This window comes from Argiope bruennichi, chromosome 4 (assembly GCF_947563725.1).
Source record: "Argiope bruennichi chromosome 4, qqArgBrue1.1, whole genome shotgun sequence".
Classification (NCBI taxonomy): domain Eukaryota; kingdom Metazoa; phylum Arthropoda; class Arachnida; order Araneae; family Araneidae; genus Argiope; species Argiope bruennichi.
The window spans coordinates 128,488,152-128,499,474 of record NC_079154.1 but is presented as its reverse complement, the minus strand read 5'-3'; the positions used below and the strand labels follow the sequence as shown (position 1 = coordinate 128,499,474).

Genomic DNA, 11,323 nt, shown 5'->3' with positions numbered 1-11,323 from the left:
GGGTTAAGAGGCTTGGTGGCTGGATCATCAGAGTGTGGCGCTTAGTTTCGAGGTCTTCAGTTCGAGTCTCGAAGGCGAGAAATACATTTATATATATTTCTTATTTTTTTAATTTATATTATCCAGTTTTCTCCATTATTCCTAGAGTTAAAAGGAATATTTCCAAATCAGATACGTCAAAAATAAAATTTAATATCAAAATATTTCTATATTTATTCGAAATTTTGCGAGTCAAATTTACGCACATGCGCAGAATTCATTCGTTTTCTTAGCATTCTGCTTTTAGACCAGATTGACACCGTATTTAAAATTTTACTGGACAGTCGTAATGAGACTCTTAGAGCCTTTAGAAGTTCCCGGGCAACGAGGCTTGGTGGCTAGATCGGCAGAGTGTTTCGCTTAGTTTTGCAGGTCTTTAGTTCGAGGCTCGAAGTCGACGAATATTTTTATATGATTTTTTTCTTTCTTTTTTATTTTTTTAGCCTATTTTCACCATCATTCCTAGAGATAAATTGAATGGTTCCAAATCATATACGTCAAAAATAGAATTTAATATCAAAATATTTCTATATTTATTCGAAATTTTACGAGTCAAATTCACTCACATGCGCAGAATTCATTCGTATTCCTAGCATTGTGCTTTTAGACCAGATTGACACCGTATTTAAAATTTTACTGGACAGTCGTAATGAGAGTCTTAGACCTTTTAGAAGCTCCAGGGTTACGAGGCATGGTGGCTGGATCGTCATAATGTCACGCTTAGTTTCGAGGTCTTCAGTTCGAGTATCGAAGGCGAGAAATACATTTATATATATTTCTTATTTTTTTAAATTATATTATCCAATTTTCTCCATTATTCCTAGTGTTAAAAGGAATATTTGCAAATCAGATACGTCAAAAATAAAATTTAATATCAAAATATTTCTATATTTATTCGAAATTTTGCGAGTCAAATTCACGCACATGCTCAGAATTCATTCGTATTATCAGCGTTGTACTTTTAGACCAGATTGATACGGTATTTAAAATTTTATTGGACAGTCATAATGAGACACTTAGACCCTTCAGAAGCTTACGGGTTAGGAAGCTTGGTGGCTGGATCGGCAGAGTGTGGCGCGTAGTTTTGCGTGTCTTCAGTTCGAAGCTGGAAGCCGACAATTATTTTTATATATAAATTTTTTTTTATTTTTTTAGAAAAGTTTTCTCCACCATTCCTAGAGATAAAGTGAATAATTCAAAATCATGAACGTCAAAAATAGAATTTAATATCAAAATATTTCTATATATATTCGAAATTTACGAGTGAAATTCACGCACATGCGCAGAATTCATTCGTATTATCAGCGTTGTACTTTTAGACCAGATTGACACGGTATTTAAAATTTTACTGGACAGTAGTAATGAGACTTTTAGACCCTTCAGAAGCTCTCGGGTTACGAGGTTTGGTGGCTGGGTCGGTAGAGTGCGGTGCTTCGTTTTGCAGGTCTTCAGTCGAGGCTCGAAGCCGACAAATATTTTATATATATACATATATATTTTAAAATTTATTTTAGCCAGTTTTCTCCATCATTCCTAGACATAAATATAATGATTACCAATCATATACGTCAAAATAGAATTTAATATCAAAATATTTCTTTATTTATTCGAAATTTTACGAGTGAAGTTCACGCACATGCGCAGAATTCATTCGTATTATTAGCGTTGTGCTTTTAGACCAGATTGACACCTTATTTAAAATTTTACTGGACAGTAGTAATGAGATTCTTAGACCCTTCAGAAGCTCTTTGGTTACGAGGCTGGGTGGCTGGATCGGAAGAGTGTGGCGTTTAGTTTTGCAGGTCTTCAGTTCGAGGCTCGAAGCCGACTGTTACGTTTATATATATACTTGCCGCCTTTGGCGACCAGCCGGTTCGCCAATCTTAATGTTCCTTAAAATTTTAATAATTAAATATTTTATGCAATTCCAACTTTAATAGATTCTTCAGCAAAATATTTTAAAACTTCAAATTTTGATAGTCATATAATTTACTCATAATATTATAAAGGCCTTCAGTCATAACTTGATATGTATCTCTCTAATTTTCTGTTACCCCTCGTAGAATTTATGCTTTAAATTAAAGTGTAAATGATTAATCTGCAATTAATATAATAATATTTTTTACTGAAACAAAGCATTTTTTTAATAATATGATTACTGATAATAGAGTCACTGAGCGTTTAAACTTTATGGGCACTAAAGAATATAAAGAATTTATGTAATATCTCAAGACTTTGTCAACAAAATTTTCTCAGATTCATCATGAACAGATCGATTCATTAACAATGTTTAATTTTAAATGCATTCAACACTAAGAATATAAAATGAATCGTTTAAAATAATCGGTCTAAAACAGGTTTAAATAAAACTACTTAAAAAACGATGCACTTAAAACTATAAGCCTATACAAAAAATATATAACTAACATAAATACAATTTACTTACAAAAGCATGCAACTAACCTAAAAATAATTTAAATCATCCGTTGAAAGTGGTTGTCATGACAACCATCAGAACAATGCGCATGCGTGAATTTTCTTCGCCAGTTAGGTAACGGTAATGCGTGAATTTTTCTACGCCAGTTGGGGTAACGCTATGCAGATTATACATTTTTAATTTGCTTTATTCTGTGTTATTTTAATTCAAAAGTACTTCAGAATGAATCTGAAACATGGATTAATTAACAATGTTTAATTTTAAATGCATAAAACATTAAGAAAACAAACAGAATCGTTTAAAATAATCCGTCAAAAAATATAAACAATAGCCTCATTACTGTTGGGTGAAAAAAGAAACTGAAGCCTTACTCATTTGGCGGTGGGAAAAATGGAAGATTTTTTTTTGGCTGAAAAGTTGGCGGTGGGGAAAATGGAAGATTTTTTTGGTGGGAAAGTTAGTTTTTAATTAATAATTAAAATTTCAAAAAAAGGGACCCCAGGTGCACATTCCCGACCTCTAAGGTATACATGTACCAAACTAGATAGCTGTATGTCAAATGACCTGGCCTCTAGAGCGCCAACACACACACACACACACACATTGAGCTTTATTATAAGTATAGATTTTTTTTAAAATTCATTTTAGCCAGTTTTCTCCATCATTCCTAGACATAAATATAATGATTACCAATCATATACGTCAAAAATAGAATTTAATATCAAAATATTTCGATATTTATTCGAAATTTTACAAGTCAAGTTCACGCCCATGAGCAGAATTCTTTCGTATTATTAGCGTGGTGCTTTTAGACCAGATTGACACCTTACATAAAATTTTACTGGACCGTAGTAATGAGACTCTTAGACCCTTGAGAAGCGTTCGGGTTACGACGCTTGGTGGCTGGATCGGCAGAGTGTGGCGTTTAGTTTAGCAGGTCTTCAGTTCGACGCTCGAAACCGACAAATGTTTTTATATATATATTTTTTTTAAATTTAATATAACTAATTTTCTCCATCATTCCTAGAGTTAAAGTGAATTATTCCAAGTCATATACGTCAAAAATAGAATTTAATTTTAAAAAATGTCTATATTTATTCGAAATTTTAGTTGCCGAGTTCACGCACATGCGCAGAATTCATTCGCATTCTTAGCATTGTGCTTTTAGACCAGATTGACACCGTATATAAAATTTTGCTGGACAGCCGTAATGAGAATTTTAGACCTTTCAGAAAATCTCGGGTTACGAGGCTTGGTATCTGGATCGGCAGAGTGTGGCAAATAGTTTTGCAGGTCTTCAGTTCGAGAGTCGAAGCCGACAAATGTTTTTATATATTTTTCTTTTTTTTTTTAAATTTATTATAAAAATTTTCTCCATCATTCCTACAGTTAAAGTGAATTATTCCAAGTCATATACGTCAAAAATAGAATTTAATTAAAAAAAATTTCTATATTTATTCCAAATTTTAGTTGCCGAGTTCACGCACATGCGCAGTATTCATTCGCATTCTTAGCATTGTGCTTTTAGACCAGATTGACACCGTATATAAAATTTTGCTGGACAGCCGTAATGAGAATCTTAGACCTTTCAGAAAAGCTCGGGTTACGAGGCTTGGTGGCTGGATTAGCAGAGTGTGGCACTTAGTTTTCTAGGTCTTCAGTTCGAGGCTCGAAGCTGACGAATGCTTTTATATATTTTTCTTTTATTTTTAAATTTATTTTAACCAATTTTCTCCATCATTCCTACAGATAAAGTGAATTATTCCAAGTCATATATGTCAAAAATAGAATTTAATTAAAAAAAATTTCTATATTTATTCCAAATTTTAGTTGCCGAGTTCACGCTTATGCGCAGAATGCATTCGTATTCTTAGCATTGTGCTTTTAGACCAGATTGACACCGTATATAAAATTTTGCTGGTCAGCCGTAATGAGAATCTTAGATCTTTCAGAAAATCTCGGGTTACGAGGCTTGTTGGCTGGATCGGCAGAGTGTGGCACTTAGTTTTGCAGGTCTTCAGTTCGAGGCTCGAAGCCGACGAATGTTTTTATATATTTTTCTTTTTTTTAACCCGCGAGCGCGCGCGTCGGGCCTCAGAGGCCCGAGCGCTTGAAAAAAATTCTGCAGAAAATCGGTTTTTCAGCGTAGAAACTCAAGTTCCCCAGTAGCTGCGTTCAAGGTCATTTGCCACCTGAACCCAGTCATTCTAGGAATTTTACCCCTCTCGTTTCTTGAAAAATGGAACACCTGCTGTCAGAAACAGCTGCGCGGGCCTCAAAAGCCCGATGCGAGCGTTCGCATAGCTGTTTTTGTAAGCAGTGGAGACGGTCGCAATAATGTCTCGATACTTGAGTTATAAAGAGGAATGCGAAAGATTACAAAAATTATTAGCGGAAGTTTCAACAGATGAAAAATCTCTTAATGAGGAAGATGAAGAAATTGTTGATGAAGAATTAATTAGTGATCATTTATCGAATTCAGAAGAGGAGCTAGATTCAGACAGTGAAGTGTAAGTTTGTGAATCCACCGATGATTACGTTGGGAAAGACGGTAAAACGATATGGCATAAAAAGGAGCCAAGGAAAAATGTGAGAACTCCTGCTCACAATATCATTTCAAAACTGCCTGGAAATATTGGCGAAACAAAAAATGTATCCTCGCCAATAAATTCTTGGACATTTCTGATTGATGAAATTATGATATCAATTATTGTCGAGTGCACGAACATTTTTATTCGATCAATTGCATGTAAATTTGGAAGTGAAAGAGACGCTCATCCTACAAAAATTTCTGAAATAAAGGCATTTATAGGACTTCTCTATTTTGGTGGACTGCACAAATCTTCCCGTGTAAATGTAAAGGACCTCTGGACTACTGATGGAACAGGAATTGACATATTCCACCGTACTATGTCATATAAACGTTTTTTATTTCTGATGAGGTGTGTCAGATTTGATGATATAAGAGATAGTTCTTCTAGAAGAGAAGTGGATAAACTTGCTCCCATCAGAAATATTTTTGAAATGTTCGTCGCAAATTGTCAAAAAGTTCAAACTCTTGGAGAATATGTGACAATCGACGAAAAATTGTGCTTTTAGACCAGATTGACACCGTATATAAAATTTTGCTGGGCAGCCGTAATGAGAATCTTAGACCTTTCAGAAAATCTCGGGTTACGAGGCTTGGTGGCTGGATCGGCAGAGTGTGGCACTTAGATTTGCAGGTTTTCAGTTCGAGACTCGAAGCCGACAAATGTTTTTATATATTTTTCTTTTTTTTAACCCTTCGAGCGCGCGCGTCGGGCCTCAGAGGCCCGAGCGCTTGAAAAAAATTCTGCAGAAAATCGGTTTTTCAGCGTAGAAACTCAAGTTCCCCAGTAGCTGCGTTCAAGGTCATTTGCCACCTGACCCCAGTCATTCTAGGAATTTCACCCCTCTCGTTTCTTGGAAAATGGAACACCTGCTGTCAGAAACAGCTGCGCGGGCCTCAAAAGCCCGATGCGAGCGTTCGCATAGCTGTTTTTGTAAGCAGTGGAGACGGTCGCAATAATGTCTCGATACTTGAGTTATAAAGAGGAATGCGAAAGATTACAAAAATTATTAGCGGAAGTTTCAACAGATGAAAAATCTCTTAATGAGGAAGATGAAGAAATTGTTGATGAAGAATTAATTAGTGATCATTTATCGAATTCAGAAGAGGAGCTAGATTCAGACAGTGAAGTGTAAGTTTGTGAATCCACCGATGATTACGTTGGGAAAGACGGTAAAACGATATGGCATAAAAAGGAGCCAAGGAAAAATGTGAGAACTCCTGCTCACAATATCATTTCAAAACTGCCTGGAAATATTGGCGAAACAAAAAATGTATCCTCGCCAATAAATTCTTGGACATTTCTGATTGATGAAATTATGATATCAATTATTGTCGAGTGCACGAACATTTTTATTCGATCAATTGCATGTAAATTTGGAAGTGAAAGAGACGCTCATCCTACAAAAATTTCTGAAATAAAGGCATTTATAGGACTTCTCTATTTTGGTGGACTGCACAAATCTTCCCGTGTAAATGTAAAGGACCTCTGGACTACTGATGGAACAGGAATTGACATATTCCACCGTACTATGTCATATAAACGTTTTTTATTTCTGATGAGGTGTGTCAGATTTGATGATATAAGAGATCGTTCTTCTAGAAGAGAAGTGGATAAACTTGCTCCCATCAGAAATATTTTTGAAATGTTCGTCGCAAATTGTCAAAAAGTTCAAACTCTTGGAGAATATGTGACAATCGACGAAAAATTGTGCTTTTAGACCAGATTGACACCGTATATAAAATTTTGCTGGGCAGCCGTAATGAGAATCTTAGACCTTTCAGAAAATCTCGGGTTACGAGGCTTGGTGGCTGGATCGGCAGAGTGTGGCACTTAGATTTGCAGGTTTTCAGTTCGAGACTCGAAGCCGACAAATGTTTTTATATATTTTTCTTTTTTTTAACCCTTCGAGCGCGCGCGTCGGGCCTCAGAGGCCCGAGCGCTTGAAAAAAATTCTGCAGAAAATCGGTTTTTCAGCGTAGAAACTCAAGTTCCCCAGTAGCTGCGTTCAAGGTCATTTGCCACCTGACCCCAGTCATTCTAGGAATTTCACCCCTCTCGTTTCTTGGAAAATGGAACACCTGCTGTCAGAAACAGCTGCGCGGGCCTCAAAAGCCCGATGCGAGCGTTCGCATAGCTGTTTTTGTAAGCAGTGGAGACGGTCGCAATAATGTCTCGATACTTGAGTTATAAAGAGGAATGCGAAAGATTACAAAAATTATTAGCGGAAGTTTCAACAGATGAAAAATCTCTTAATGAGGAAGATGAAGAAATTGTTGATGAAGAATTAATTAGTGATCATTTATCGAATTCAGAAGAGGAGCTAGATTCAGACAGTGAAGTGTACGTTTGTGAATCCACCGATGATTACGTTGGGAAAGACGGTAAAACGATATGGCATAAAAAGGAGCCAAGGAAAAATGTGAGAACTCCTGCTCACAATATCATTTCAAAACTGCCTGGAAATATTGGCGAAACAAAAAATGTATCCTCGCCAATAAATTCTTGGACATTTCTGATTGATGAAATTATGATATCAATTATTGTCGAGTGCACGAACATTTTTATTCGATCAATTGCATGTAAATTTGGAAGTGAAAGAGACGCTCATCCTACAAAAATTTCTGAAATAAAGGCATTTATAGGACTTCTCTATTTTGGTGGACTGCACAAATCTTCCCATGTAAATGTAAAGGACCTCTGGGCTACTGCTGGAACAGGAATTGACATATTCCACCGTACTATGTCATATAAACGTTTTTTATTTCTGATGAGGTGTGTCAGATTTGATGATATAAGAGATCGTTCTTCTAGAAGAGAAGTGGATAAACTTGCTCCCATCAGAAATATTTTTGAAATGTTCGTCGCAAATTGTCAAAAAGTTCAAACTCTTGGAGAATATGTGACAATCGACAAAAAATTGTGCTTTTAGACCAGATTGACACCGTATATAAAATTTTGCTGGGCAGCCGTAATGAGAATCTTAGACCTTTCAGAAAATCTCGGGTTACGAGGCTTGGTGGCTGGATCGGCAGAGTGTGGCACTTAGATTTGCAGGTTTTCAGTTCGAGACTCGAAGCCGACAAATGTTTTTATATATTTTTCTTTTTTTTAACCCTTCGAGCGCGCGCGTCGGGCCTCAGAGGCCCGAGCGCTTGAAAAAAATTCTGCAGAAAATCGGTTTTTCAGCGTAGAAACTCAAGTTCCCCAGTAGCTGCGTTCAAGGTCATTTGCCACCTGACCCCAGTCATTCTAGGAATTTCACCCCTCTCGTTTCTTGGAAAATGGAACACCTGCTGTCAGAAACAGCTGCGCGGGCCTCAAAAGCCCGATGCGAGCGTTCGCATAGCTGTTTTTGTAAGCAGTGGAGACGGTCGCAATAATGTCTCGATACTTGAGTTATAAAGAGGAATGCGAAAGATTACAAAAATTATTAGCGGAAGTTTCAACAGATGAAAAATCTCTTAATGAGGAAGATGAAGAAATTGTTGATGAAGAATTAATTAGTGATCATTTATCGAATTCAGAAGAGGAGCTAGATTCAGACAGTGAAGTGTACGTTTGTGAATCCACCGATGATTACGTTGGGAAAGACGGTAAAACGATATGGCATAAAAAGGAGCCAAGGAAAAATGTGAGAACTCCTGCTCACAATATCATTTCAAAACTGCCTGGAAATATTGGCGAAACAAAAAATGTATCCTCGCCAATAAATTCTTGGACATTTCTGATTGATGAAAGTATGATATCAATTATTGTCGAGTGCACGAACATTTTTATTCGATCAATTGCATGTAAATTTGGAAGTGAAAGAGACGCTCATCCTACAAAAATTTCTGAAATAAAGGCATTTATAGGACTTCTCTATTTTGGTGGACTGCACAAATCTTCCCATGTAAATGTAAAGGACCTCTGGGCTACTGATGGAACAGGAATTGACATATTCCACCGTACTATGTCATATAAACGTTTTTTATTTCTGATGAGGTGTGTCAGATTTGATGATATAAGAGATCGTTCTTCTAGAAGAGAAGTGGATAAACTTGCTCCCATCAGAAATATTTTTGAAATGTTCGTCGCAAATTGTCAAAAAGTTCAAACTCTTGGAGAATATGTGACAATCGACGAAAAATTGTGCTTTTAGACCAGATTGACACCGTATATAAAATTTTGCTGGGCAGCCGTAATGAGAATCTTAGACCTTTCAGAAAATCTCGGGTTACGAGGCTTGGTGGCTGGATCGGCAGAGTGTGGCACTTAGATTTGCAGGTTTTCAGTTCGAGACTCGAAGCCGACAAATGTTTTTATATATTTTTCTTTTTTTTAACCCTTCGAGCGCGCGCGTCGGGCCTCAGAGGCCCGAGCGCTTGAAAAAAATTCTGCAGAAAATCGGTTTTTCAGCGTAGAAACTCAAGTTCCCCAGTAGCTGCGTTCAAGGTCATTTGCCACCTGACCCCAGTCATTCTAGGAATTTCACCCCTCTCGTTTCTTGGAAAATGGAACACCTGCTGTCAGAAACAGCTGCGCGGGCCTCAAAAGCCCGATGCGAGCGTTCGCACAGCTGTTTTTGTAAGCAGTGGAGACGGTCGCAATAATGTCTCGATACTTGAGTTATAAAGAGGAATGCGAAAGATTACAAAAATTATTAGCGGAAGTTTCAACAGATGAAAAATCTCTTAATGAGGAATATGAAGAAATTGTTGATGAAGAATTAATTAGTGATCATTTATCGAATTCAGAAGAGGAGCTAGATTCAGACAGTGAAGTGTACGTTTGTGAATCCACCGATGATTACGTTGGGAAAGACGGTAAAACGATATGGCATAAAAAGGAGCCAAGGAAAAATGTGAGAACTCCTGCTCACAATATCATTTCAAAACTGCCTGGAAATATTGGCGAAACAAAAAATGTATCCTCGCCAATAAATTCTTGGACATTTCTGATTGATGAAAGTATGATATCAATTATTGTCGAGTGCACGAACATTTTTATTCGATCAATTGCATGTAAATTTGGAAGTGAAAGAGACGCTCATCCTACAAAAATTTCTGAAATAAAGGCATTTATAGGACTTCTCTATTTTGGTGGACTGCACAAATCTTCCCATGTAAATGTAAAGGACCTCTGGGCTACTGATGGAACAGGAATTGACATATTCCACCGTACTATGTCATATAAACGTTTTTTATTTCTGATGAGGTGTGTCAGATTTGATGATATAAGAGATCGTTCTTCTAGAAGAGAAGTGGATAAACTTGCTCCCATCAGAAATATTTTTGAAATGTTCGTCGCAAATTGTCAAAAAGTTCAAACTCTTGGAGAATATGTGACAATCGACGAAAAATTAGAACCGTTCAGAGGAAGGTGTTCATTTCGACAGTACATGCCAAATAAACCAGCCAAATATGGAATAAAAATTTTTGCCTTGGTAGATGCGAGAACATTTTATACATGGAACCTAGAGATTTATGCAGGAATTCAACCAGCAGGACCATATAACGTTGAAAATGGCCCAGACAAAATTGTAAAGAGATTACTAGAACCTATTTTCAATTCAGGACGCAACCTAACTGTTGACAATTGGTACACTAGCTATGATTTAGCAAAAGACCTATTGAAGAAAAAAAATTACACTTGTGGGAACAATCCGAAAAAATAAAAGGGAACTTCCAAAGGAATTCATTTCTGGAAGAAAACGAGAACAATATTCAACATTATTTGGATTCCAAAAAAATTTGACAAAGGTTTCTTACGTACCGAAAAAAAACAAATGATTTGTTCTTTTATCCTCAATGCATAATGGTGGTACAATTGACGCTTCTACAGGAGAAGCAAAGAAACCAGAGATTATAACATTTTATAACCTTACAAAGGGCGCAGTTGATGTAGTGGATGAAATGTCAGCTACATATTCTACTGCGAGGATAAGTAAAAGATGGCCTATGGTCATATTTTTCAGCATGCTGAATATTGCTACTGTAAATTCTCGTATCATATTACTGTCATCAAATACGCCACCCGTTCAGTATAAGAAAAAAAGTTTATTCATAAAAGATCTTTCTTTAGAATTATTGAAGGACCACCTTCAAGAAAGAAGTATGCAGGCTACTCTTCCCCGTCAATTGCGTGACCAATTGAATTGTAACCGCAGTGAAAATTGTGATACTCCCCCGCAAAAAAAGCAAAAAATTTCTAGAAAAAGATGCCATGTATGTCCCAATACAAAGGACAGAAAATCCCAAATGTGTTGTTCCGC

General features: G+C 36.6%; 1 protein-coding gene across 1 annotated transcript; it reads left to right on the top strand.

The window, feature by feature from the left end:
• Window positions 1-9,661: 9,661 nt before the first annotated feature.
• LOC129966443 (piggyBac transposable element-derived protein 4-like) lies at window positions 9,662-10,726 on the top strand. The gene has a single exon (XM_056080867.1). It carries the CDS (start codon window positions 9,662-9,664, stop codon window positions 10,724-10,726), a length of 1,065 nt encoding a protein of 354 aa, XP_055936842.1.
• The last annotated feature ends 597 nt before the right edge of the window (window positions 10,727-11,323 follow it).